The 26,903-nt window shown below is 43.8% G+C and overlaps 2 protein-coding genes across 8 annotated transcripts in view; one reads left to right on the forward strand and one right to left on the reverse strand.

Annotated features, from left to right (window-relative positions):
• Positions 1 to 26,903, reverse strand: part of MTOR (mechanistic target of rapamycin kinase) — a 125,496-nt gene that overhangs the window by 69,410 nt on the left and 29,183 nt on the right. For all 6 annotated transcript variants that reach the window (XM_089773066.1, XM_089773069.1, XM_089773068.1 and 3 more), the window contains 6 exons: positions 26,578 to 26,740; positions 26,155 to 26,247; positions 25,237 to 25,383; positions 23,917 to 24,059; positions 20,000 to 20,162; positions 19,749 to 19,894 (listed from right to left, as the gene is read on the reverse strand). In XM_089773066.1, the coding sequence (XP_089629192.1) occupies positions 19,749 to 19,894; positions 20,000 to 20,162; positions 23,917 to 24,059; positions 25,237 to 25,383; positions 26,155 to 26,247; positions 26,578 to 26,740 (855 nt within the window). The remainder of the gene's footprint in view (positions 1 to 19,748; positions 19,895 to 19,999; positions 20,163 to 23,916; positions 24,060 to 25,236; positions 25,384 to 26,154; positions 26,248 to 26,577; positions 26,741 to 26,903) is intronic.
• On the forward strand, positions 4,842 to 12,123 carry ANGPTL7 (angiopoietin like 7). 2 transcript variants are annotated; one of them, XM_006127038.5, is made up of 5 exons: positions 4,842 to 5,432; positions 7,540 to 7,643; positions 8,014 to 8,208; positions 9,174 to 9,372; positions 10,538 to 12,123. In XM_006127038.5, exons 1-5 carry the CDS (start codon positions 5,054 to 5,056, stop codon positions 10,705 to 10,707), a joined length of 1,047 nt encoding a protein of 348 aa, XP_006127100.2. In that variant the 5' UTR covers positions 4,842 to 5,053; the 3' UTR covers positions 10,708 to 12,123. The 2 variants fall into 2 exon arrangements, with proteins under 2 accessions (XP_006127100.2, XP_006127101.2); XM_006127039.5 differs by having other exon boundaries at positions 4,843 to 5,432; positions 7,543 to 7,643.

Here is a 26,903-nt window from a genome sequence, read left to right on the forward strand (position 1 = left end):
TAAGAACACAGTTCCAGAGGGGCAGCCGTGTTAGTGTGTTTCAGCAAAAACAATAAGGTGTGCTGTGGCACCTTAAAGACAAACAAATTTATTAAGAACACAAGAAGCGAAGAAAGCAGAAAAAGCCAGTGATGGTGAAATTAATGTTTCTGCACAAGAAAGGGATGAATACACACAGTTTGCATCAAGCCTACTTTCAGAAAAGCTGTGTATCTGAGAAGAACCCACACATCCCTTTCTTTTCCCTAAGCCTAGGTCACAAACTCTAATTATCAATTGCACTGTGGCATTGTGAAACATGCCCAATACTTCACATTTCCTATAGTGGAAACTAAATGTTCTTAAGAAAAAAAAATACCCAGAAATCCTGTTTTTCCTAACCACAAAGCACTGTCAAGGCTGAACTCTCCTGTCCTGAGAAGAGGTCCTTCAGCTGGGAATTTTGTTCTCAAGATGATGGCCATTCTCATAGTAGGCTCACATCTCAAGCATACAGATCTACGTACCTGACTATGGGGCCACGTGCTGGACTTCTCTACAAACCACCATTTGCAGTGAAAAGGAATCCTGCTAGTAGTGCTCGTTTATGATCCCTTCTTATAAGAGAAGGAAAAAAGAAGATGCTTTTAGACAAGCAGTTTCTCAGTTCCAATGTGAAATCTGTCCATTTTGGAAAGGAGAAAAGAATGCAACAGAACATGGAAAATAAATCTGGAAGCTGCTCAGGAGTTTGGGGACCAGCCCTCTGCACTCATAAGTTGTGTCCAGTACCAGTCCACACCTCCAGTATACAGATGCTCTCCTCTTTATGGGATTCTTTTAATCCAACTCCAAGAATCCCCAATAAGTGCTAGTGGTACTAGCCTCTAATAAATTAGAGTTTGGCACTGAGCAGTGACAGCTACTGCTGCTTTAGAGATTGCTACTCAGTTTTTCAAATAATTACTAAGAAAGCAAGCCCAACGGAAGTTAAGAACTGAGTTTCTACCCTAAAAGCTCACAACTCCTGTCTAAATCTCTCTAAAGCTTCCTCAGATGTAAAAGTAGTTTTTCAGGGTTTGCCCTCTTCTCTGTTCATGTCTACCTACTTAAGACATGTACCTTGCTAGTTCTTGAATAGCATAGATGCTGAAGTGGTTTAGCAAACTGAGCATCATCCCCATTTTAAAGACTGGGAAACTGAGGCTATGTCTAGACTGCAGGCTTCTTTCGGAAGAAGCTTTTCCAGAAGAGATCTTCCAAAAAAACAAACAAACAAAAAAAAAAAAAACCAAAAAAACCAACTTATTCTGAAAGAGAGCATCCACAGTGCCAAAGTGCATCGAAAAAGCAATCTACTTTTTCGAAAGATAGTGTCCACACTGAATGGGAATCTCGCATTTAAGCTCTGATTACTATAGACAGAGTGGCCACCAGGGCACCTGTGCTTTTTCCTCTTCCCTCTTTTTTCAAAAGAACTCCCTCTTCTCCATCCACATATGCCTTTTTCCGAAAGAGCTCTTTCGGAAAAAAGCTTCTTCCTCATAGAAAAAGGTTTACCAATGTCAGAAAAACCCCTCTGTTCTTTCGATTTTTTTTCAAAAGAACGCGATCACAGTGTGGACGTAAGTGAAGTTTTTCCGGAAAAACAACTGTTTTTCCAAAAAAACTCTGTAGTCTGAGTCACAGAATGGCGAAGTAACTTGACTCAGAGGAATCAATTCCAGGGCAGGACCAGCAATAAAGTCTAGGTCTCCTGTCAAATGCCTTCACCACTGGACTAGTTTCCCTTCTGCACTGTAATTCCTGACTGAAGGCAAGAATTTGTCTGCACATTGGATCTGTTCATTACTTCAATGCTGAAAGCAGGAGGATTTGTTTCAGTGTCCCCCAATGCTCCAAGTAACCCTCTACCATCTTTATCCTGTTCCCAATTTTTGAGGTTCTTATATTATGGCAGCCTTAAATATGTAGTCAAGAACTAAGATCATTTAAAAATGCAAATGAGTTTCAGGGAGATAGAACAGCGACAAAGGTGGGACATGCCCCTTTATCAAATAGTGGCACATCACTGACAGGCTGCACTTTTGGGACCAAGGACTGCTGATCAGCTTTCAAAACTGCTTAGAACACGGGCTCCCAAACTGGGGGGCGTGAAGAAATTCCAGGGTGTGTGCGCGAGGTGATCCAACCCCCCCCCCCCATCAAGTTATGCTGACCCGCTCAGTTCCTTTTTTTTTTTTTTTGCTCAACAAGTTTTGCTGCTGTGTGTGTGTGTTTCAAAAATCAAAAAGGGGGGCGTGACGCCAAAGAGTTTGGGAACCACTGGCTTAGAAAAATACAAGAGTCTGTTAGAATTACCAAAACAACAAGGGCTTAACCACAGCATGGGTACAAATAGGAATGCCCTTTTTTTGGTAACAGAGAGGTAGCCGTGTTAGTCTTGTCTTGGTAAAACAAAAGGAAATAATATGTAGCACTTCAGAGACTAACAAGATAATTTATTACTAGGTGATAAGCTTTCGTGGGCCAGACCCACTTCTTCAGATCCAACTTCTTTTTTTGGTAGGAGGAGAGGGGGAGAGAGACTACTTCACTATTGGTCTCTGCTCTTGACAAAAACATGTTTCTCCTCTCTCACAGCCTGACAAGAATTTGCCCCCAGGGAAAGACAGCAGCTCTGGCTAAGAGGGCTCAGACAGGATTACATGCATAACAAAAAGGTCAGACTTTTGGTCATGGTAGTTTGTGGTATAAAACACACTTTTGCTATAGAAGGTTCTTGAAATGCCAACAACGGAAAACAAGCAACAGTCAACACTCTGGTGTGGAGAGGCAGCTGCTGTATTTTGACTGAACAATACCTGTCACTTCTGACTGAGGGAGTTGGACACATGGGAGCCTTTGCCTGCTGATACCTCATATGGCAGCGGTGTGCCCTACGCATAGCACACAGAAGGGATCAGCCACTAAGACAACCATGCTATGAACTTAGAGATCTCTATGCATGCTCTCATCCCTCCCTGGGAAATACAGCATCTGCAGGATGTATCACCATGCTTATTCTCTGCAAACATTCTGATGCTTTCATTGTTCCACTTCTCTGCACCCTTCTTAGTGCACCCTCTATTTTTTCCATCCATGTGCAGAATAATTTTTGTTATATGCAGTTGTGCACCACCAACAGAAACACATGCTGCTGGCAGTGGGCACTCCGCTAATGAGCTGGGCAGCATCTGCATTTCTCCTGGGTGGCCGCCCAAGTGCTCAGCAGGGCACTGCTGCTGCTTTGATGAAAAGTTACTAGCTGCTTGGCAAGTTCATCAGTCCCTACAAGCAAAACTTCTAGCAGTAAGTTTAAGAAGGCTGAGGAGTAAAAGCTGAGTGCTGGAGCAAGTTATGTTTCCACAGGTCCAAGATGCATCAGGGACTATAAGGTTTTAATTATGTTCATTGCTTTTTTACAGAGTCAGTGAGCGACTTCCGTGTAGAACAAGATGACTCAATTGTGTCTTCCATACTTTCTTTCCATCAGGCACAAGCAAAGATGTATTTATTTGTTTATTTTAAAATCAGGCCTCCATGACATTTGCCATCAGAGCAGCCAGACTGAGTAAGTCTCCTGGTCCATCTATTCCCTTATCCTGCCTCTGACAGCAGCGAGCCACAGATGCTTCAGAGGGAGAATCCTTGTGGTTGACAGTTATGGAATAATCTATGGTAAGGAAAGGTTCTCCTTAATCCCAACAGCTAATGTTCGTTTTATTACCCTGATGTATGAGGGTTTATAAAATTAATTTTAAATCCTATATTACATATAAAACTCTGGTTGCACTATTTATCCACATCAATATCTAATTCTTTCTCAAAATCCTGTTAGAATTCTGGCCTCAACACCAGCTCATCATATGTTGGGTAAAAAAAGCATTTCCTTTTGTCAGTGTTAAAAGTGCTGCTTTTCAGTGTCACAGAACGTCCCCATGATCTTAGAATCATAGAATAATAGGACTGGAAGGGACCTCGAGAGGTCATCGAGTCCAGCCCCCCGCCCTCAAGGCAGGATCAAGCTCCGTCTACACCATCCCTGACAGATGTCTATCTAACCTGTTCTTAAATATCTCCAGAGAGGGAGATTCCACCACTCCCTTGGCAATTTATTCCAATATTTGACCACCCTGACAGTTAGGAATTTTTTCCTAATGTCCAATCTAAACCTCCCCTGCTGCACTTTAAGCCCATTACTCTTGCATTATGAGAAAGGGTAAAAAGAGGAACATGATTTACCTGCTCTAAACAGGCATCATTCTCTACTCCCTCTTAGTCATCTCCTCTCTAAAATGAACAATTCCAAATTCTACAAGATGCATATTCCAGGAACGATGGATTCTCTGGAGAGAGGAAGATTAGCCGCTAATAGGAAGGTATGGCTAAAATGGTGTCTATATTGAAACAAAACAAAAAAGTACAGATACAGCTCATGCCGAATACTTTAAATAGGACTGTCAGAGCCAGGAGCATTCCCCAGAGTCACCTTGTTCAAACTGTTACAAAATCACCCCAGTTAGAGAGCCCTCTTGTGTCCTGACCTCCAATGCTGTTATGTTCTCTGTTCTACCAGTCACTGAAAGGGCTAAAACCCAGTAGGAAACTCCCATAAATTCCTAGCCCTCTCTCCCATCCCTCAGGGCAGAATTGAGTGGAGGGAAGTCTCCCCCCACCCTTTCTTTGGCCTAAGTCTGTGTTGATTTCAGCCGGTAGGCACTTGATATGAACAGATTAGTTGGGAGGGGCTTGAATGCTGTGTATGGATGCAGGGGGGTGGAGGTACACAGGAGAAAAAGGATATTTAAGATGCGGAGACAGAGACTTCCAGAGTGCACAGACTCCTACGGGGAAGGGCTGCAGAAGTTCCTTTAAACTCCACCTCCACTGAGAGAGGGGGGAGAGAAACAGAGTTTGGGCACCCGTGTGCTGTAGCACTTTCAGAAGAGTTTCATAGGTGCCCCACTGTGCTCACGGCATCTGCAATTAACTCACTCAGAGAAGTCAGGAGTTCTCACTGCAGAGAGAGAAAATGCCAGTGAAAGTCACTATGCAACTGGCATGGCTCTGTGTTTTCACCTTGTCCTTGGCCATCTATCCGGCATTGCTACAGAAGCCTTCCAAGAGGAGAATGGTCAATGGGAACACCCAGCTCAAAATGACGGGCTGCTGTGACGAGATAAGAGAGCTCAAGCTGCAGATAGCCAACGTGAGCGCCATGCTGGGGGAGCTGAGCAAGAAGCAGGAAGTTGGGTATATGATTGTGGACATGCAGGTGATGGAGCTGAAAGGGAGCACCCAGCAGATGGAGTCCCGGCTCATCGATGTCGAGAGCAAATACTCTGAAATTAACAGCCAGATAGACAACATGCAGCTGCAGGCAGCCCAGACCGTCACACAAACCTCAGCTGGTAAGAATGGAGCCTCCAAGCTCCCATACGCGCCTCTTAAAGTAGAGCTCTAACTAACCACCAACTTTTAAACCATGCTAGCATGTCCCATTAACACAGCTGGGGACTGTGCCTGCTGAATGCCAGTCTACCCACTGCAGCTCTGCAGACACAACAGAACATAAAGCTGACAGGTTTATTTTGCCAGAAATCCACAGATCCAGTTAGCAGTTTAATATCAGACAGGATTGCTGTTAGGAGTTGGGGGAGCAGTACAAATCCAGCAATTGCTGGGGGATGGACTCATTTAATACCCTCCCGCAAGTACTAGGGTCTCAATCTACACAGAGAGGCAGGCAGTTTGCATGGGAGAGTCTCTGGCAATAATTTTCCCTGATCATCCAGACTGTTGGTAGGGGCTCAGAGGTTGGTTAAACAATAGGAGGCACTTCTAACCACCTTTGCAGATGCAATGCCATCTTTATGCTTGTCTAGCCAGAATAAAATCAAAAAAACCCAACTCCTTTTGAATAATAATTCTCAGAAATCCAAGGTTGTAGAGTATGCAAAAGCCCTGATATAATTCTCTCAAAACATATTTCAGGAGCAGAACATTCTCCCTCCTTCTCTGGTATGGCAACACAGGAAAGTCTGACAGCATATATGCTTTGGAAATAATGAGGGAGACCATTCCAACAAGGTTAAACTCCCCTATAAAGACTACTATGCCTTGGGTGGGGTTTATATGCTACACATCTTAATTTGGGGTCTGTTTTCCATGGAAAAAACTTAAACCACCAGTATTTACTAAGCTCTACATAAGGAAAATGTGTAATGTTGTCAGTTTGGAAACAATGCTCATTATTTATATTGTCTTAAATAAGCACAAAGGTTTTACTGTAATGAGTCTCATTGGGGTATAGTAATGCTGCAATGTGGTTTTGTGAAATAAAGCAGCACACAGAAAGCCAGCCAAGTAGGGACTTAAACTGCCAGATGCAGGGAAGTCATGCTACCAGGTGAAAATCATTCACCCAGCAATATACTGAAAAAAAAATGTCAGCAGGGATAAATCCTCACCTCAGCTAACTCCTCTCCCCTCCCATAAAAGCAGCTGTGTGCACTATCTGCCCTCCATCAATTCCTATCCAGAGAGGAAGGGGAGCTGGCAAGATAGAGTCAAATAAGCTAAATGCTATCTCCCCATCACAAGCCACGACACCGAAACTATTGTGCAATGTGTTTTATTCAAACTCAGCTAAACTGCCAAATCACATGATCAGAACAGCCTGGTCATTCTGTCATCCCCTGATCGCTTCCGAGGAGGCCAGAGGGCTCACCAGTGAGCACCAGGTATTTCCTCTCTTCAGAGCAGGAGTGTGCTGCTTTCCCTTGATGGGCGGGAGGAAAGGGAACACTGCATGCTGTAAAGTGCTAATACTGCCCTCCAAAGCCAAGCAAAGAGCCACTGCTTTGTATATTTTATCTAAAGCCAGAGATGGCAATTTACATTCAGCATTTTCCTGAGTGCCATAATATTAATTCCATCCTATTGTGCTAAGCAGCCACAGAAAGGGTGAGAGCTTCATTTGAGTAGTGGAAAGACCTTTTAAAGTGCATGACAATATTTCTAACTGTTGCAGTACTGGATTATTTCAGCACCTGCTAATATCGTCCCTAACCCTATACATGCAGTGGGGTTTTGTGATTTGCTTCAAGGCCTCATATCCACCATTCAGCACCAATCTGATCAGAACTCTCATTTTAACAAGTGTCTCATTGCAAGGGCTTCTGAGTTCCTAGAAGGAGAATTTTCTGTTTGGGGGCTCAAGACAAAAGGCTTAGAAATCCCACATCAAGCTCCAAAAGTCCCAACACTACAACCTCTCTCTCACATGCAACCCTGAGCAGCACCAGCACTGCTGCCCTACAGCTCATAAGTAGGGGAGCAGCCCCATGCACACATCACACCTCAGGGAGTTTTTCCCACTGTTTCACGCTTCACTGGAAATACAACCAAATGACCCTTTTGAATGTTTCTCTCAAGAACCATGTTAAAACCTTTGAGGGTACACATGCAGGAGGTGGCCCTCTTGTTCAGCCTCTCAGTTCCTGTGTTTGATTCAAGTAGATGCTGTCTATGACTGCTCATCCCTTTACCAGAAGAATTACAGAATCTCCGGTGTTTACAAGCTGCCTCCTGATGAATTCTTGGGGAGCCCTGAAATAGAGGTAAGGATGCTATGCATGCAAAATGCACGCCTTTGCTAGCAGAGCTTCTTCTGTACTGTGCATTCTGAAAACACTTATCATGAAGTCACGTTTTTACACCGTAGGAGGGAGGGAGATGGCATTTTACATTTAAAATCCCTGCAGTGCACCAAGTCAGGATCTTGTATGGTAGGGATGGAGAGGGTATACTGGAGAAAGGTTCAGAACAAATCAGATTTTTATGCCTCTTTGCACAAACCAACAAAACCCTTGGACAGATAAGGTTTGGGGTAGTGTCCTGCCCTGCTTTGTGATCTTGTATACAATGGAATTGGAAGTGGGACTTCGTAACCCTGCTGACTGGTCAGCATTGAATCCTCTCTTGCTCCAGGTGTACTGCGACATGGAAACAGAGGGCGGTGGCTGGACCATCATCCAGAGACGCAAAGTTGGCCTGATCTCTTTCAACAGAGATTGGAAACAATATAAGGAAGGATTCGGCAACATCCGGGGAGATTTCTGGCTAGGGAATGAAAATGTCTACCGGCTCTCCAGACGCCCAACCATGCTGCGAGTAGAGCTGGAGGTAATTTACAGGCTCTCATTTCCAGCAGTAAAAGCTTCCAGTGCGATGGTTCTTTGGTAGAAAGTGCAATCTTAACAGCTACAGAAAGCCAAAGGATTTGCATATTTAGATTAGAAAGACTAATGGGAGATGGACTTGGCAGCAACATTAGGGGCAGGACAGAAGCATATTTCCCAGTGTTTGCTGTTGGTGTAACAGCACCTCGACTGGGATACAGACTGGAACATGCGTGAGCCACAGACTCTAGGATTCTCAGGTAAATTCTGTCCATCACTGAGGTGAACAAAGTCATAGCCCAGGGCAAAGGGCTTATGCTGCTGACTATCTTATAGGGATCTAAAGATCCACAGGGTTGCCCAATTACGATTAGAGGGACTTAAGCTCACTTCTTTGAACAGGAGGGCTGCTGAGACAGCACATGGGCAGGAGGGAGTGCTCTGCATTGTTCAGTAGCTGCTTCTCCCATCTTTTAATGGCTGGCTAGTTATTAATCTGTCTATGGCGGGAAAAATGGTAGCTGTAAGCGTATGGCCTTGAGAGATGAGCATGGGGTAATGGACAATATTCTGGTTTGTGGGGCTTCCACAGAAACTAAAAGTCACTCTGAGGGAGGAAACAACAACTTGAGATAGCTCACATTTAAGATAAGGCTGTTGGATGGAAAGGAAGTGTACCAGATTTCTGCATATGGAGCTTAATGTCAATGCAGACCAGCTAACAAACATGATGCCTTGGTAATTCACTGCTGTGCTAAGTGAAAATTTGTTCATTACAGTTTGCCCTAATCAAGTCCTGCAGGTAAGTCTGTAGTCTCTATTCTAAAAGAGAAATTACTATTGAAAACTCAGCTAACATTCCTGGGTAGAGAAGAGAGATGCCTCCCAGGTAAACACAACTGCCAAAGTCTGGCTAGTACTCTTTTTAACAATCTGTTTCCTCTTCGCCCCTTTAATCCCCCATGGCAGGACTGGGAAGGCAACACTCGCTATGCACAATATGACCAGTTCACCCTAAGCAACGAGTTGAACAGTTACCGCCTTTTTCTGGGGAACTACACTGGCAACACAGGGCGCGACTCCCTAAGGTACCACAACAACACAGCCTTCAGCACCAAGGACAAGGACAACGACAAGTGTGTGGATCACTGTGCTGAGCTCCGTAAAGGTAAGGCAGAGATTCCTCTTCGGCAAGTGTTTGAACGAACCACACTATATGCAGCATATGGATGGCATCATGGCTGCACAGAGAAACTGATCAATTGTGCTACACTAACATGCTGATGGTAGATCAGTGAACTGATGACTGTTTCTGGAATATGCATGTCACTTACCATAGATTCTGTCACGTCTAAGAATTGAAACAGAATCTATGCAGAGCCACACCGTGTGCTATTGACATCAGTGATCTCTCTGCACTTTCTATAGGAGTCAGGGTTGCTCCAATCTTTGATCTACCCACACAGTTGTTCAGTACACCGTGCGTCAATTATCTGTTTGGCTATCCCAGAGGTGGACGAAATTACCCCTGTATTTTTATATTAAGTTAAAGCTGGAAGGCACAAAATAAATGTATTATAATAAATATAAAATATGGGCTGCAGTAACTTGTAGAATTATTTTTATCTGGGGGTTCATGCACCTCGAGCTCTGCTCTATTCATGCTGTAATGAGAGCCTTTAGATGGAATATTCTACTCAGCTTTTTATATTACGCTCATCATCACCAAGGTAACTGAGTGCTTTTGAACTCACTCTTTTAATTTAAATTTCTTAATACAGCCCCAATATGTAGAAGGACAGTCTTCCTTTCTGTAGGCTTTATGGTGAAGCAATTACAGTCCCTAAAAGAAAAGTTTCTGAATTCAGCTGTTATACTTTCACTGTTGCCTTAGTTGCAAAGTAAACCTTCAGATAAATTGTATTTAGATGCATATTAGAGCCAACCAGCTAAGAACACTGAACAGTGTCCTCTTTTGTTTTCAAAGAGTGAAGAGAGGGAAAAAATGGAAATGAAATTTTTAAAGGTGCATCAAGTGCCTTAGAAAAGAACTTAAACAGAGACACTGGGCTAATTTGGCTACATCACTGGGGTAATTTGCCCTGTTCACTGCATCTCTGAACTCTTCGAAGAAGGGCTCAGCAGACTATATGCTTTGAATTTAGCTCCTGGCCCAAAGTAATGGCAGCTACCAGGGGCACAGGCATTCAGAATGAATTTTGCACCCTGACCCCTCTCCTACTCCTTCCCTACAGAAGGACAATTGTTCACATGATGAACACAGAACATCAGCTTTACCTATACAAAGACTTTCTCTGTTTGTTTCCTGCAAGGTGGATACTGGTACAACTGTTGCACAGACTCCAACCTGAATGGGGTTTACTATCGCAAAGGAGAACACACCAAAAACATGGATGGAATCACTTGGTATGGCTGGCATGGCTCAACCTACTCCCTGAAAAGAGTTGAGATGAAGATCCGGCCAGAGGATTTCAAACCCTAGGGGGAACCAACACACAATTGTAAAGCTAAGGTGACAATGCTGCTCTGAGGGGAAAGAGCCTGGAATCTCAAAACCAGCCATTGAAATGGTTTACTTCATCTAGAAGTTGTGCAAATGCAAAGGCTATATATACACTGACTATGCATCACACATTAGTTCTGAGGCAAACACGGGAGAGGGGAAAGGCACCATTACTATGGCTCAGCCCAGTTCTCTTTTCTTAAAGAACTCCCTCCTGCCCCCTATCCTCTAAACAGGATACAGAATGGCCACATCCCGCAGTAGCAGCATCTTCAGGAAGGATATGTTGTGGTTACACTAGTACTGGGACTTACAGGGTTGCCCCTATTGTTTGACCGGTTAGAGTTTAAGAAACACGTGGCTTTTACCCTCAGTTTTCCCCTCTCGATAGTGTTTAGATTAATTGAGGTTAGATACGAATTTTGCCAAGCAAGACCAAGAAACAAAGCAATGGGCTTTTATTTCAAACCCTTCAGTCATCTTCTTGGAAATATTCACAATGAGACAGACATTCATTCAGTGCATGTTATTTGACCTATGCTCCTCATATAGGAAAAGCTAGGTTGCTTTAGGTAATTGCATGTTGCACTTGCTCTTTCCTGGAGTCTCATTACCTTCTGGCCACTAGTCACAGGAAAACTATGCAAGACTTTACTTCCAGGGAGAGTCCCATCTGCTGTAGGCTATGTGGAGGAGGGAGATCTACACTAGAAAACACACGAGGGACTAGAATGCAGGTCTTTGAGCTGCAATGAATTGATTTTCACCTTTACCAGTGTTCTTCTTGGAACACTGGAGGACCATTTTATGCCACCTCATCACAGTATCAGCAAGACCAGGAGTATACAGGGAGTAAACATAGCAAGAAGCCTTTTAACATTGACACTGTATTCCATAAAACAAGAGAGGAAGAGTCCTTTAATGTTTAATTGGAAAAAAAAAAGATGTGTTAATAGAAGGTGCTAGTAAACAAGGGATCAAATAATATAGAGATTGTGTGTGGCTCTAAAACAGTAAAGGATCCTGGATACTACTACTTATTTACTAAAAGAAGCAACCTTGAGTGATTTGTGTTGTGTCTGGAACCCAAGCTGTATTTAAAGCTTTACTCCATCAAATCTCTATTTTATGATTCTTGATCCTTAACTTCCAGCTGCTTTTAACTTTCTGTTTTTACTTAAAGAGAATCCAGATGTGGGAAATATTTAACACTCTGCTTTATGGTTTACAAGTATAGGATTATCCACTCCCTCTAGATCAGACCTCTGGTCCATGAAGTTAGCTCTAATGCCAGCAGCTGTGACCAGTATTCGATACTTTAAGAGAGAGGCAAAACACACCAGAGAAGGCCTCTTGTAAATTTTGCAGTGCTGCCCATATGTCAGGATGGGGTAGTGTCAGGATGGGGTAGAAGAAAAGGAGCACTTTATTCATTATATTATTGAAAGTTCAAAGCAATGTGTATGGGAGCAGAGCTCTAATGCAAGCCAGAGAATCCTCAAGTGCTAGAAAAAATTAGAAAGGTACAAAAACCTTCACTTGCTGGTGGGATGCCATACCCAAGAATGTCAAGGTTTTGGGGAGGGGGAGTATTTTTTGTAAGTACTGCCTAGATTTCATGCCGAAACCCAGTGCATTCCATTTCCTCATGTAAGAGTGCCTTGAAAAGGATTGTTAACAAAGGACTCCTCCTGCAGCCACACTGTTGCTTGAATATTTTGAAAGAAGATGGCTATAGTTAATATATCTATTTTTATTCACTTAACAGAAACAGAGCTTGAGCCTAATTTAAAATGTTCTATCTTATGCAGAAGGAGAGATAAAGATTTCCTGGGAGATGCCTTATATATGTTGACTATTCATACTGGAAACTGGAACAGTGTTTAATACAAATCTGCAGTCTGTGCAATGTTTTTTTTTTTTTTTAATTCCAAACTTTTCCATTTCTGTAATAAAACTCTCTTGTTTTTAAACCTGTTTTCTTCAAGTCTTGTTCCTTAACTTTTTGTTTGATACAAATATTCACAGAGACCGAGAGATTAAGGTCAGGAAAGGAGAATACACCAAGTTCTGAAGCATCCTAGGGGATGCATGAGAGGAAAAGGGATGAAAGCATACTGTAGAGAGGGCAAAAACAGCACAGCATGCTACACAGAAGCAAACATCCTAAAAATAAACAAAGGTGAAATAAGAAGAAAACATAAATCCAAAGCAAGCATCTTCAGAAAGCTTAAAAAATCCACAACATAAAGACCAAAGCAATTTGTTCATGAGTCTGTGCTCTTCCTTACACTCCAGAGAACTTCATATACCAATTCAAAGGGAAACAGTCCTCATAGTCCAAGACAATGCAGAATTCTAACATACAGGACCCAAGGTACTGATTCCTTGCTATCCTTTATTTTTCTGATTACAGTAGCAGTCACAATGTGCTATACAATGTTCCTCCATATAGTTCATATCCTTTACATGAATAACTGTTTAATAGCATATTGCAGACTTGTACACCCTTCTTTCCCACATCCATTTCCCTCATCTCCCCATCACTGAGTGATCTCTTGAAGGAAGATTTAACAGAGCTCAATAAGAAACTTGCTTGTGCGTCTGCCCTTATCTCTGATTCTCCTTGTTTCAGACAATGGCCAGAACACCACCAGTGCACAAGGCAGAGATTGCTCTGCAGCAGTGCCAGAGCCTTTAAAACTAAGACTCCAGGGCTGCGTCTAGACTGGCAAGCTTTTCCACAAAAGCACCTGCACAAAAAAGCCCCGATGGCGAAAATGGCGATTGGGGCTTTCTTGCCCAAAACCGCGTCTAGATTGGCACGGACGCTTTTCCGCAAAAAATGCTTTTGCGCAAAAGCATCCGTGCCAATCTAGATGCTCTTTTCCACAAATGCTTTTAACGGAAAAACTTTTCTGTTAAAAGCATTTGCAGAAAATCATGCCAGTCTAGACGTAGCCCAGGTGTTAGGTCTCAGCCTCAGCACAAAGAATAGACTAGAGAATAAAATTAGTTATGGGTTTCAGAGAGGCAGGCAGGGAGGGAGCTAGCATTTACTGATTAACAAAGAGTTATGTATCACTGGGGACCGATCCTTTCACAGGCATGTCCACATCTCAAATTGAAATGATTGTTTGGCTGGCTGGGAGCAGTACACTTCAGTAATCTGAACCTCTCAACAGCTGAATCATGCTCCTACACAACCTAGGCAGGAAAAATAAGGAAGCTAATAGAAAGCAGGATGTGTTTCTAAGTTGTGACTCAAACCCTGGCCATTCTTTGGGAAGTAACTTACAGCAGAACACATGGCCAGGTGCACGCAGCAGGGAGTGAGGCTGGTTGCCCCCGCTACTTTACAATTGGGAACAGCAGGCTGGTGCACATGTTTTTGCTTTATGCTCTTTCCAGCCTTCTTATTCTGCTTTGCCTTTCATTTTGCAGCAAGGCACAAAACCTTCAGTTTGCAGCTAGTGCTCCGAGAGTTGTGGAATAGCTCTTCCCACCCCAATCTGCCATAACAGATTATCCATTCAGAGGGCAAAAGCTAATGATGTTCACCCCAAAACTGAACTTCCAAGCCTAGTCCAACTCTCATTATTTCTTTACTGAAAGAGCCTTGACTCCTGAAATATTTGGTAATCTTCACCCACTCGCTCCAAAAGTGGCACTCAAGGCACTGGCACAGACAGTTCAAGAGACATATTAGAAGACTAAGCAAAGTCACATTAACAACAAACAAGGAGGGATTCTGAGTGCAGAAGCAGACATGGATCAAGCTAACCTCTCTAAGGTCATGTTTTCATTACCAGAAAGATCAACATTGCAATGGTCGATCTTCCAGAGTTCATTTTAGTGGGTCTAGTAAAGACCCACTAAATTGAATGCTGAAGGCACCCCTGTCAATGCCAGTTCTCCTTGATTCGTGAGAAGTAAGGCACGTTGACGGGAGCATTTGCTCCCGCTGACTTCCTGCTGTGGAGGCAGCGCAGAAGGTTGAATTAAGATACATTGACTCCAGTTACACAATTAATGTAGTTGGAGGCGCATATTTAATTCAACCTTCCAGATAAGCACAGACAAGGCTTAAGAGTAGAGCGGGGTAAACTGAGTGGACATGCAAGGGAACAAGTTCATCACCTTATGAGCGGCCACTTCCAACAGCTTCATAAGCGTGCATGTGCAAGTTTTTGCTGCATCATTAATGGCTTTGAAAGGCAAAAGGAGGCTGGTGTTTTTATGTGGCTGCCTCTTGGATGTGTCAGGACCACTGCTACAGAGCAAGATGGCCACACGACCTGCAAATTGGGTGTTGCAGTGGCATCTACTCATTAGCACTTGAAAGAATTTACTAGCTTTCCACCTGTTCCCTTACAGCTCTATTAGTATCTGATATTATGAACCACCATAATACAGCTGTCTCTTCCCTCATTACTACAAAGGGGCTCTACCATTAACACCTCACTAAATCCTGCTCAAGGGCCATCAAGCCCTGTTTTATAACCACCTACAGTTATACTGCCTTTGAGCCTGAATGCTCCCAAACAACTTCACAAGCAATGCTCAAACAGCACTGCAGAAACACAGCCGTCTGTGGAAGGCAGCACCAACCAGTGGACAGCACGTGGCACAGCAATTTTCTGGGAGGTAAAAACAGATAGATTTTGTCCTCTAAGTTATACCTCTTCCAAATAGTGCCATGAGACCTTTAATATCCCTGCGGTGCACATAAGAGTTCTGTTTGCAAGATCTTGTCCAAAACACTCAACCTCTTCCCTACTCACATTAATGTATCCCCCTCACAAGGTAGAAGGACCAAGTTAACCCATCTAGGATCTGAAACTCTGATTTCAGGGAGTTTCTGTTTCAAGCAAGATCTGTAGATCTGTGATCCACTCTCTTTGGTTACAGAGCCAGGACCCAGGCTATCGCAGGCATGGTGGTACACAGGTGGGAGAAGTGGTGCTTATTTGGGGAATTCCAGACATGTTCCCCTTTTTTCCCCTAGGAGTCTTCAACTTCAATTTCAATATTAAAAAAAGTCCCATTTAACCATGTCAGGAGTTTCAGACAGCTCTGCAGTATGTGTCCTGAGGGTGAACAGCACTTCATTTTGGCCTCTCTGCACCAAGCCCTCCTGAGTCAGCCTTTACTCAGGAAGACATGCCTGCACTAGAAGAATGGAGATCACAGATGGCTGGGCTGCACATTGCCCTTTGCAGGGCCTTGCAGCTACAAGCAGGAGTTGGGAATCTTTTTCTATCGGGGTAATTGTCCCACAGAATAAAAGCAGTTGGAGGCCAACCACAGCCCCATGACACGGGAGGGGGGTGCACACAGAGGCTTGGGTCTTCCTGTAGGCTCCAGAGTTGGACCAGAAATTAGGGGTTCAGGCCGAGGGAGGGAGTTCCTGGGCGAGGCAGAGGGTAGAGGTGAAGGAGTAGGTGAGGCTCGGGCTGGGGGTGTGAGCTCTGGGGTGGGCTTTAAGATGTTCTTGTTCCCCTTGCACATGCACTAGTTTATCCCTTGGCACTCTGAGGCCAGGTCTACACTAGACCCAGCAGCTCAGCTTAAGGTACGTAACTCCAGTTACACAGAATATGTAGCTGGAGTTGGCTTACCTTAAGCCAACCTTGGCCATGTCCTCACAGCAAATGCTGTGGAAGCTAATGGAAGCAAACGCTCCCGTCCTCCTGTCGATGCTGGCAGGGGCTCCCTCTGAGTTTGATTTAGCGAGTCTTAATTAGACTTACTAAATCAAACTCCGGAAGATCAATAGCAGCAGCAGCGATCTTCTTTTCAGTGTAGACAAGACCTTAGAGATGTAAACTTGATCCATGTCTGCATCTGCATTTAGGGTGATAGTTAGGGTGCAGGAGGAGGCTCCGGCCTGGATCGAGGAGTTGGAATGCAGGCAAGGGCTCAGGGCTGGGTCGGGGGGTGAGGGTGGAGGGGTGGGAGAAGATGAAGTCTTCAGCTGGGAGTGTGGCCGCTGGGGATAAGACAGGGAGGTATGGGAGGGGTTCAGGTTGGGTGCGGGGTCTGGGAGGGAATTGTGGTGTGAGAAAGGGTTCCAACCTGGGGTAGGGAGTTAGGGTGCGGGAGGGGATGAGGAGTGCAGACTCCAGCCTGGTGGCACTTCCTTCAGGTTGCTGAGTAGGGCTAAGGCAGGCTTCCATGTGGCTGCTGTAAGCGGCTACCGTGTTTGGTCCCTATGTGGAGAGGTCAGGCAGCTCTGCAAAGTGCATGTTGCCCATGCCAACAGCTCCCACTGACTGTGGTTCCCAGGAAATGGAAAATGTGGAGCTGGCACTGGAGGCAGCATGCAGAGCTTCCCCATGATTGTCCCTCCATGCAGGGGCTACAAGGACATGCTGATGAGCTAGTGCTTGTGGCTCCAGCCCCTATGGGCCAAGGCTTGGGATTATAGCCCCCGGTGTGGAAACGTGCCACAGGCCAGATGAAATGAAGGAGTGGGCCGGATCTGGCCTGTGGGTCCCCCCCCCTCGTGCTACAGCAATAAAGCCTGCAGCCTCTCGCTTTGTCGCTAACATTTCAGACATTTCATTTCTGACCGTTTTCAAGCTGACAATGACTGAACTGTGGCCAGTACAAAGTTGGAATCAGACTGGAGTGGGCAAAGGTTGCACCCCACCGCAATTCCAGAACATAAAGCAAGCCAGGTAATTCTCGAGTAGACAACCTATCCTAGGCATAATGGCTAAAATCGACTGAGAAATAAATCAGTCATGAGACACTAATAGGTCCTTTGGGGAAGAAAAGCATTTGACAATATTACCTAGAATGCTTTAGTGTCTGGGCTAATATGAAATGAGAAACATCAGGGTGGTGCTTTCTAGCACAGTGCATTCTCAAGGCAACACTTCAAAAGTAGCCTGGCTCTGCCAATCGAACATAGTTTTGCCAGGCCTCTCATGAAATTTTACTACATTAGACACAAAATCTTTTCTGCCACCCTTGTGATGAGATATTTTATTTGCAAGTCCAAAGGAACAGAAGTTATTTGTACTGGACAGGCGGAATTTTGAAAAGCTAAGCCAAGACTAAATCTGCCTCTTTCCAGGCAGTGAATAGAAATGCAGCCCTGCACAGCTCAGCACAGCCTAGGACTGCAGCTGCAGTCAAAGATTCAAAAGCCTCTAATACTTTTCCTTAAATCTAATCTAATCTAACAGTTCAAATCCAGCCCAGGTCAGCAGCAATCAATAGCTCCTTGCTCCCAGCCCTCTGGTCTCCATCAAAAATATGCACTTCTTTAATTGGCTTAGCATTTTGGTTAGCTTTACTGCAGCATTTTCTACATGTAGGATACAAAATAGGAAGGTCAAATAACACAACCAAGTAAAAGGTGATTGCTAAATTTTCTTTTCAATGGCTGCCTCTAAAACAGCAGAATGTCAGAAACAATGGCTTTTTCAAGTAACGTAGTAATGGCAGGGATATTTTCCACTAATGAACACGTGCTCTGGAAAATTCCTCACCAACCAGAAGCTTAATTAGTACGTCTAATTATTCAAGCTTAAAAGTGCAGAAGAAAAATTCATCATAGTACGTTGTGTTACAACAGCAGCTTTGGATGAGATTTGAGCAGAAACGGCAAATCTGTAGAGAACATTGGCAAGATCTGTGGAATTTATATTGTACTTGGCCTCAGGCATTTCAATAGCAGATGACATTTTAAGATGCAAGGAGGGTCGATTACGAAGATATTTATTAGCTTGTTATATTGAAATGTCTTTTGCTGCAACTACCGGACCAAGTTTTACTAAAAATTTGCTAATCGCAACACAACACTACGGGAGTCCATAAGTCCATATAGTTCATAAATAAATATGGCTATTTACTTTCCTCTTAATCTGTCTTTTCAAAAACATTAGCAAAGATATCATACCCTAATATAAATAATATTTTATTAACTATTTGCAAACTCGCAACATTATTACGCAGAGCCTTTTTTTCAATGGGAAGTTTGGGTGAAGCAAGTATATCTAGTCTAGAAAGAAACGTCAGCATTTTGATGAATCTATTGTGATAACGCCGCCTTGGCATGTCCCACAGCATGGCTCTATGACTTCATCACAAAAAAATAGGATGTCACACATGGACTCCACAAGCTAGGCTTGCAGGGCACAATTCTGGAAAACAGAAGGCATGGCAACCCTACGCCAGCAACACTACAAATGCGGGTTTGGACATTTTAGAAAGACAATCACAAATGAAATTGTTAATGTTGGCATTTAAATAACAATAGTAAGAGTAAAAAAGATAGCACCCACTGTGATGGCTGGATGACCTGGTGGAAACTCAGACTTTTCTGTGGCATATTTCACTCTGACTGGCTGCAGACTCGCATAATAGTGCTAAAACTCTTCAGAACCAGAACGGTTGAAAATCCTTTGTTTTGGAGGAGGCAGAGTGGGAAGCACATACCATAATGCCTGGCTTTTCCTTAAGGCCAGTAATTCCTATTATCTCAGTGATAAACACCAAACTAACTCAATTTGAAATTGTTGAAACAATAAATGCAAATAAAGGCCAAGTTCATTATCTGAAAGCTTTCTGATCAACTGCTGAGCTTAAGGTTCACTGACTACATTTCCTTTAAGGTGCAGAAACACTTTTCATCTAAGTTTCAGCCACGGCCCAAGTACTCATCTAACCAGGGAACATCTGAGGACTCTGTCTGATCTGCTTCTGCAAAACGTCAGCAGGTTACAGCTCACGGAGGGAGGCAAATAACCAACTCCTGGATGCTGGCTCTCACCAGAATTTTTACTGCACAGAATGAGAAATGAACTTGACAGGTGAGCATGTGTAGACTGCAAGCTACAAATGCCCCCTTGCAAGCAAACAATCTGCTGAACTACACACAGGACCTCAAGTCTGACACTGAATCAACAAATGGCTCTTTCTGCAGCCTGAGAATGGAGAAAGTCTGCTGTAAATGAGAACAGTGGGCAGGGGAAGTTTGGTAGAAGAAGTGATGAGAGTCACACTACCTGATAAGAGACTCCAGGATAGCTGGGGTGGGGCCCTTCTGAAATTCCAGCTCTTTGTAGTGCAGGGCTTTAGCATAGGCACGGCATTTGGCTGCTCTTTCCCCCAAAAGGACAATGCCATTATCATCTCTTAATGGCAACGGACCCTGGAGAGGAACAGGTCAGAATCAGAAATTGCATGGGTGTGCAGGAGGGGAGGGGAGTGTGTAAGGATAACCATCCCTGCACCGCACCAGGGGGCTCACTTTTACCTTGTCACTGTGCTCCATGAATTCTGCCAAGTTCAGCAGGGTCTGAGTCACCTCTGCAATGTCCTGAGAAGTGAGGGCCAACTCAATGCTTCGGATCAGCTCATCCTGTTGGTCTTCATTCAGTTCAGACCAGCACGAAACGAAGGCAGCATTGAAGAGATCCCTGAGGATGGAGGGAAAACAGGATTAGAGGAAGGGATTAAACATTCACTGTGAAACCAACTTCTGTTCTTCTGCTGTGGGCTATGCTCCTGAGTTCAGTGCAAGGTCACTGTTCAGTAATGCAGAAACCAACACTATTACAAAACTGAGGTCCTGGCCACTTGTGGTCACTGAAGATGCTCTGGGTTTTGTTTTGTTTTTAAATGAGAGATTTTAATCCTGCCAAATGCTAAACACAGATAACTGCATTATGCCTTTTAATTTGGATCAACATGGAATTCTTCACTGCCTTTCATAAGCTGTTGTGCTGTATGGCCATGCACTATTAAACATCTACTCTGTTCCACCCCAGATGTAATGACATTTAAGTAGTACACAGTCCTTTCCATATTGTATATAGGTTGAGTGATCGGTCTATAACACACCTTAAGAACCATCTGGGTGAGAGATACTGTACAAATACAAGGGCATTTGGGGACAGCCTTTCAGTCTAACCAGTCCTTAGAACACAGGAGCCTGGGGCACCTGAGTTCTAATTCCAGCTCTAACAGTTTATCTCTGTGGCCTTGGATAAATCATCTCTGCCTCAGTCTCCCTTCACAGGAGGGAATTTGAGGATTATAGTTAGGATGCTCATAATTGCTCTGGAGATTTATTTGGAGACAATTATTAGTGAACCAGATTTTAATTAGTTTTACTTTTGTCTTTAGTTGGGGGGGGTGTGTGTGAAAGTGAGAATGGAGCCTTTTCTAGTTCAGTGGACTGAACCTCAGGTCCTGCCCCCAATAAGGGATTTTACAAACGCTTTGCACCATCCTAGGATAGAATTCTGCATCAAACTGGCTTTCTGATATGAGGGGTACAACCTGCTGCCTCAGCATTCTGTCAGCTGCTGAAACTGTTTCAGAGATTCTGTAGAGAATCAAAGTATTCTTTGGATCATTATAAAGCTTAAGAGTTAGAATAAGCTTGCTGAGGTACTAGAAATCAGAATCCAGACTCACAAGAGAGATGATTAAAGCACTGACAAATGCAACCTCAGCCTTCTCTTCTGTAGTTGATTCTTGAGAGATTATGGGGGACAAGAACATATTAAACCTTAAACAAAAGACTAAATCCATCACTGGGGAGACTGTTGCTTTGCACTTAAGACCCGTCCCCCAATTAGTTGCTTTATTCATTTCTAATGCACAGAAAATAGGATATAAAATGAATGTAAATAAGATTTTCTTGAAATTCCTGGTATTATCTGTATTAAATATTACCTTATGTTCCCCACAACAGGCATGGCTCAAGAAAAAAAGAGGACAAGGATGCGAAAGAAGAGGACGTGGAGGGATGCACAAGACCTGGGAAAGCACTGGTTTCCCCCAAAAAAGACTAAATATCACAAGAGACTATGGGAGGGGTTTTTTTTTGGGGGGGGGGTCACCTTTTTTCCTCCTTTTCCCTCCCCCCATATGGAATGAGTTATTACCACCCACTGAAGTCAGGGCACATCATGGGCCACATAGTCAGGGCACATTATGGGGCACTCCACTCACCCTCCCTACAGAAGGCTATGTTCCCCCCAATAGGTGTGGCTCAAGAAGAGAAGAGGACAAGGATGCAGAAGAAGAAGATGCCGAGGGATGTAGAAGACCTGAGAAAGCATTGGCCTTTCCCCACCAAAACACTCTGGGACTTCTTAAACCGCCCACCGAGGTGGGACACAGCCAGAGGCACCATCCACTTCACTCCCATAGAGGTTGGCACCACAGAAATTCTGATGAGGGTCAGAGCTGGGCAAAGCGCAGGCTTCATCCCCCAAGTAATAATATATTTACTATCCCCCAAAATAACTGTGGACATAGGTCTAGGCCACACTGTGAGTTGGGCACTTATCCTAATAATATAGACTTTGTTTTTACCAACGGTTTGCCTATTCTCAAGGGAAAGCACCCTCAACTAAATATAGACTCTGTTACTAAAAACAACCACACATTTAAATCCAGAGCAATGCAGGACACACTCCTTATATTCTGTTTGTATCTCAAAACTTACCTGCTGTAACTCCCTCCCCCTTACCCATTGTCCACCAGAATCTGCATATGTACTTGTCAACCCATGTACTGGACACAACTTGTATATTCAGGGCGATGTGGGTCCGCTATATATGTGGGTCACTCCCACCGGGTACATGATGTAACACGGAAAAAGGGCATCGAATAAGCGCATTAGGCTCAGGTGGCATGTTGCTGGCCTTGCTCATTATGTATCCACCCTCTCCCCAACCCAAACTTGTCCCTGCATTCCCTATTCACTCCACAGCTGTTAAACTTGTAATTTGAACTCGATTTGAAACATTTGCTAAATAAAATTTGTCAATCTGTTCCTATCAGTTTATTACCTTACTTACACAGTGCTTTCAGCATAAAGGTTTCCAACCTGCTTTACAAACCACATGTAGTCATTACTAGGGGTGGAGGACAGTAGCTTGGTTGCCAGCTCTTATGCAAGGGATGGATTCGTGAGCTCTGAAAAAGCAGGACAGGGCGTTTCTTCAAAACAGAACCTCTGCGTTGAAGATCTTACACACAATTTGCAGAAAGCTTAGTTTACTTACCTAACTAGGACAAAAGGCTGAATAACTGCAGCCACGATTAAAACACGTGGTTGCATGGAGCCGTGTAATTCCAAATACTATGCTTAGACTACAGGATCACAAGAAGTTTTAGTGGCATAAGCAATGACTTTGAAAAACTATTTTCCTTCTGTGCAGAGTCCTGCACTTCATGCAGGTATGCACAGGAATGAGAAATGTCTTTTGTACAAAATGCCCAAAAGGTTTAAATTAAAAAAAATAAAATCTTTTAAAGCAATAGGACGGTGGTGAGCTGGAACAGCAGGGAGTGGCTCTATTCATTCTGCTCTGAATATCTGGGTTCTAGCCTAGAATAGTGGGGCAGAGAAAATGTTTCTCAATATTTTTCCTGGACATGTATTGACAGCACAAAGCTATCACATAGTCTGTGCTCACTACTGCATCAGCAGAGGTTGCTGCAGGGAGGATGAAGAACATGGGCAAAGCTCTATGTGCACATGTGGTGAGGGGAAGATGGAGGCACACAGAGGGAGGCTGAAATAGTAGGGAAATACTAACACACAGAACTGAGATTCATTTGCAAAGCTGAAAAGGACACCTGCACAGCATCTGGTCACAAAGCAAGCACCAAACTCTTGCCATGCTATCAGCCCTTCCATTGTGTTCTTGCCTCAATTCCCTTAGACAGAAAGTGAAACTAGAAACACAACAGAAAAGTCAGATTCCAGCCCAGGGAAGTGACAATTATGTGCCCTCGGGAAAAGATGAGCAGGAGGCTGTTCATGAAACCAAGTTGCCCCAGATCTAGTGGTGACATTGAGCCCATTCCTCCCAGAGGACTCTTATCCGAGATGCAGGGCTCTACAAACTACTTTTTACTTCCTTGTTTTTCCAGCTTCACTTTTAATTCCCTTCTACTATTCTGGAAATAGCAGTAGACAGAATTTCATTGAAGATTCTCCTCCCTCTCAACATAGCAGTTTAGGGAGCTGTCAATCAGGAATGCCAATCATTTTATTCCATCCTCCTCCGTCTGCCTCCCAAATAGACAATTTTTTTATTTGTAAATTTCAGCAACTTTTATGTGAGTTTCCATTTCCTTACAATTTTTGGCTTGTGTGTGTTGCTGCCAGCATATTAAGGAGAAATGGGAAATACAGAATAACTGTACCTAGCCATAGGGTTATAGGCCTGAGCCAAGGCCCAGCAAGAGCGCAGGGATGGTGATGAAGAATCTTTCAGTAACTCCAAGCTCAATCGCCGCAGCCATTCCAACCAATCGTCTTTGGAGACTCTTCTTGCTGCTCCCCAGGCCTAAAACACAGAGCAAGATAGTTTAGTTGCTGGATCCAGTACCGTTACGTGAGCCCAAAGAAGAGGATCTGGTGCTTCAGTAAGGTTTCTACTTCATAGTTCTACATCTCATCTGGTAAGATCAGTTCTTCCATTTCTTGCTGGAGTTCTCTTTCCACAGAGCTATTTGCAACTGTCCAGCCTCATTTCTAAGTGATCAAAGTATGTTCCCCTCACACATGATACATGTTTAACAAGCAAGACCTGCAGCTCTTCTCTCTCTTTTGAAACACTCAAAGCGTTGTATGCCAATGCTAAGCATCAGCTTGGAAATACCTAATAGTGTGTGTCTGGAATTAGATTAGCAGGGTCAGCTCAGCCCCTCATCCTGCTGAGAACACATGCACACTTGAATCTAGCCAATGGTCAAACACGGCTCATGTGACCAATGTTAACTGTGCTATTGACCTCCTAGGAGCAGATGGAGAAGACTACGGTGTCTGATATCCAAAGTGCAGGCTTGTAGCTCCAATGTCTCCTGTTGGGAAGAGGTGCCAAGTGTGAGCATTGCAAATAGCAGAACAGTAGCCATGAACTTGTCCTAACTGAAACCCAATTCTTCCATTACACTTACGGTATAAGCAAAGGGCAACATATCACAGTGACTGTTGTCACCCTTGGTCAATACTTTCCTGCTATTTCCCTCTGAGCCAGTCACTATTTCTCTGTGGTCTAAATAGTCTCTCACATACAAATACTTAGATATGCATCCACTCACAGAACCATAAAGCACTATATGGAGTCCATTTGAAAATTATTAACTCTCTAGCATGGAAGAGGGCACTTTACACAGCTGCCTTTAACAACAGGCTAGTCTGGGTGATAGTGAGGGTGTTAAAAATATTACAATGTATACTTTGGACATGGGGAAAGAGACTTTCAGTATTACTTTGGGGTGCCCTTTAGTCCAGCATCCAAACTGCTCAGAAGACATCCTTTAAAGCCACGAGAGAACCTCAAAGTTGCTAATAAACTTAGAATTCTAAAAGAAGGCCCCTGACACCAGGCAATTCTACTTGACAGTTGACCATGGAAGAGAATCCTGAAAAAATGTTCAGATGTTCTAGACATTATTCTGCTCATGGCACCAAGAGCCTCTCCCTTCTGCAGCAAGCTACTGGAGGAGCTCCATACTTGCCTTCTGCAGGTTGATGGTGCTGACATGTAATTTCTTCATCGGTCCTGTTTCTACTGGGCCACTGGCCAGTGTCTCCCCCTGGTTACTTCTCAGTATTCGGTGCTGATAAATAAGGGGATCCTCCTCTTCATCAGCAAGGGTGTAGCCCTGTAATCAATGGCTCAGGATGAAGGCTAGGTTTGCTACTATTAAGATCCCCTTTAATGTGCATAGCCACTCCCCTGCATTCTGCTCCAGGCCAGCTGTCTGGGTGAAAGGAAGCTCAAGAAGCGCCCAACTGTTAAGTTCAATTTGGGTTAGGAGGCTGATCTTTCAGAATTACATATTACACCTTTGGTATCCGTGAGCTCAAGTCATCCTATTCCCCTCAGCACTAACTGCCAAGAAAGCTTGGCTCCCACCATGAGAGGGTGGAGAAGCTATACTCAGTCATACTCTGTGATAATATGCCACAAATCAATCTCTTTTCCCACAGTCTTCAATGAGAGCTCCAGAAAGACACTGTGCTAAAGACCGGGAGAGGACATAACAATGGAATTATTTTGGAAAATATGGAGCCGTTCCTGGCTTACGAACCATGGGATCTACTGTGGTAAACTGGGCTCAGGCAGGAGAATCTTTCCTTTCCTAGGGTGGAAATGATCGAGAAGAGATATGAGAGAGAAGGAAAGATACCAATTATCAATACAGATCCCTCCTAGCCATTTCAGAGACTTCTCTATGGGGAACCCAAGTTTCAAAAGGCGGATAAGTTTCCAGTTTCAGTCACAAAATATCCAACTATACTATATCATTATACAGAATATGGAAACAGTTACTCTGCATGCAACAGCAAGAAACCTACCTGTGTCTTCTGCTGCAGTACCTTTAGCACAGAACATACCTGAATTTGCGTCTAGACACATGGCTGCAACTCACCTTCACAATCCTGCAGATGAGAACATCATACCGCTGGTGGTTTATTCGATGACGCACCAGGACCTTGTTCACCATTGGGATAAAAATCTGATACTGAACAGGAGGAAAAGTCAAAAGCCAGTTAGTCAGTCTCAGCAAGACTAACATACACACACTGATTCCAGCTTCATTTAATTGACTAGCTAAGAAGCAAAATCCAAAAGAGCTTAATTTGAAAAACACATGCTGCCAAAAGCCATCTGCAGGGTTGTGGAGAAACCATATGAGCAAGTCCACTGCAACACACAATGGTTGACTGGAAAGACTCAAAAGTGGGCATTGTTTCTCTAAAATCCAGGCTGAATAATGTTAAATGACCCATTTTAAAGTCATGAAGGAAATTCCCTCCTCTCTAGGGGCTGTCACACTGAAGAAGGAAATTACCTTCTTCCCTAGTTGGAAGACCAGAGAGGACAATGTATCCATGGCAGTTGGCCGTAGCTCAGGGCTTAGATCTAGTGTCCGCACGATGGGGTGAATAATCCGTGAAGCATAATCAGTGAAATCCAGGGATTCTGTCAGGCGATCCACAGTCTCCAGAGCAGCTCTGAAATCAGAGCAGAAAGAGGGAAGGGTTCTTTGACTGATGGGACAAGAGGAGAGGGCTGATTACAAAGACACAAGCAACTTATGCCCAAATATCTCAGCCGTCAGCAATAATAAAAACACACATGCAGTTATAGTGAGCTTTAGTAACAACACTTGCAAGA

The sequence above is a fragment of the Pelodiscus sinensis genome, chromosome 24 (assembly GCF_052426305.1).
Source record: "Pelodiscus sinensis isolate ZL-2025 chromosome 24, ASM5242630v1, whole genome shotgun sequence".
NCBI lineage: Eukaryota > Metazoa > Chordata > Testudines > Trionychidae > Pelodiscus > Pelodiscus sinensis.

Excerpts from the sequence above, each read along its gene's own strand:
- ANGPTL7 (XM_006127038.5), top strand. The coding sequence starts at position 5,054 with ATGCCAGTGAAAGTCACTATGCAACTGGCATGGCTCTGTGTTTTCACC. Across the intron at positions 5,433-7,539 it reads CGTCACACAAACCTCAGCTG|TAGATGCTGTCTATGACTGC; the intron begins GTAAGAATGGAG and ends GTTTGATTCAAG. Across the intron at positions 8,209-9,173 it reads TGCTGCGAGTAGAGCTGGAG|GACTGGGAAGGCAACACTCG; the intron begins GTAATTTACAGG and ends CCCCCATGGCAG.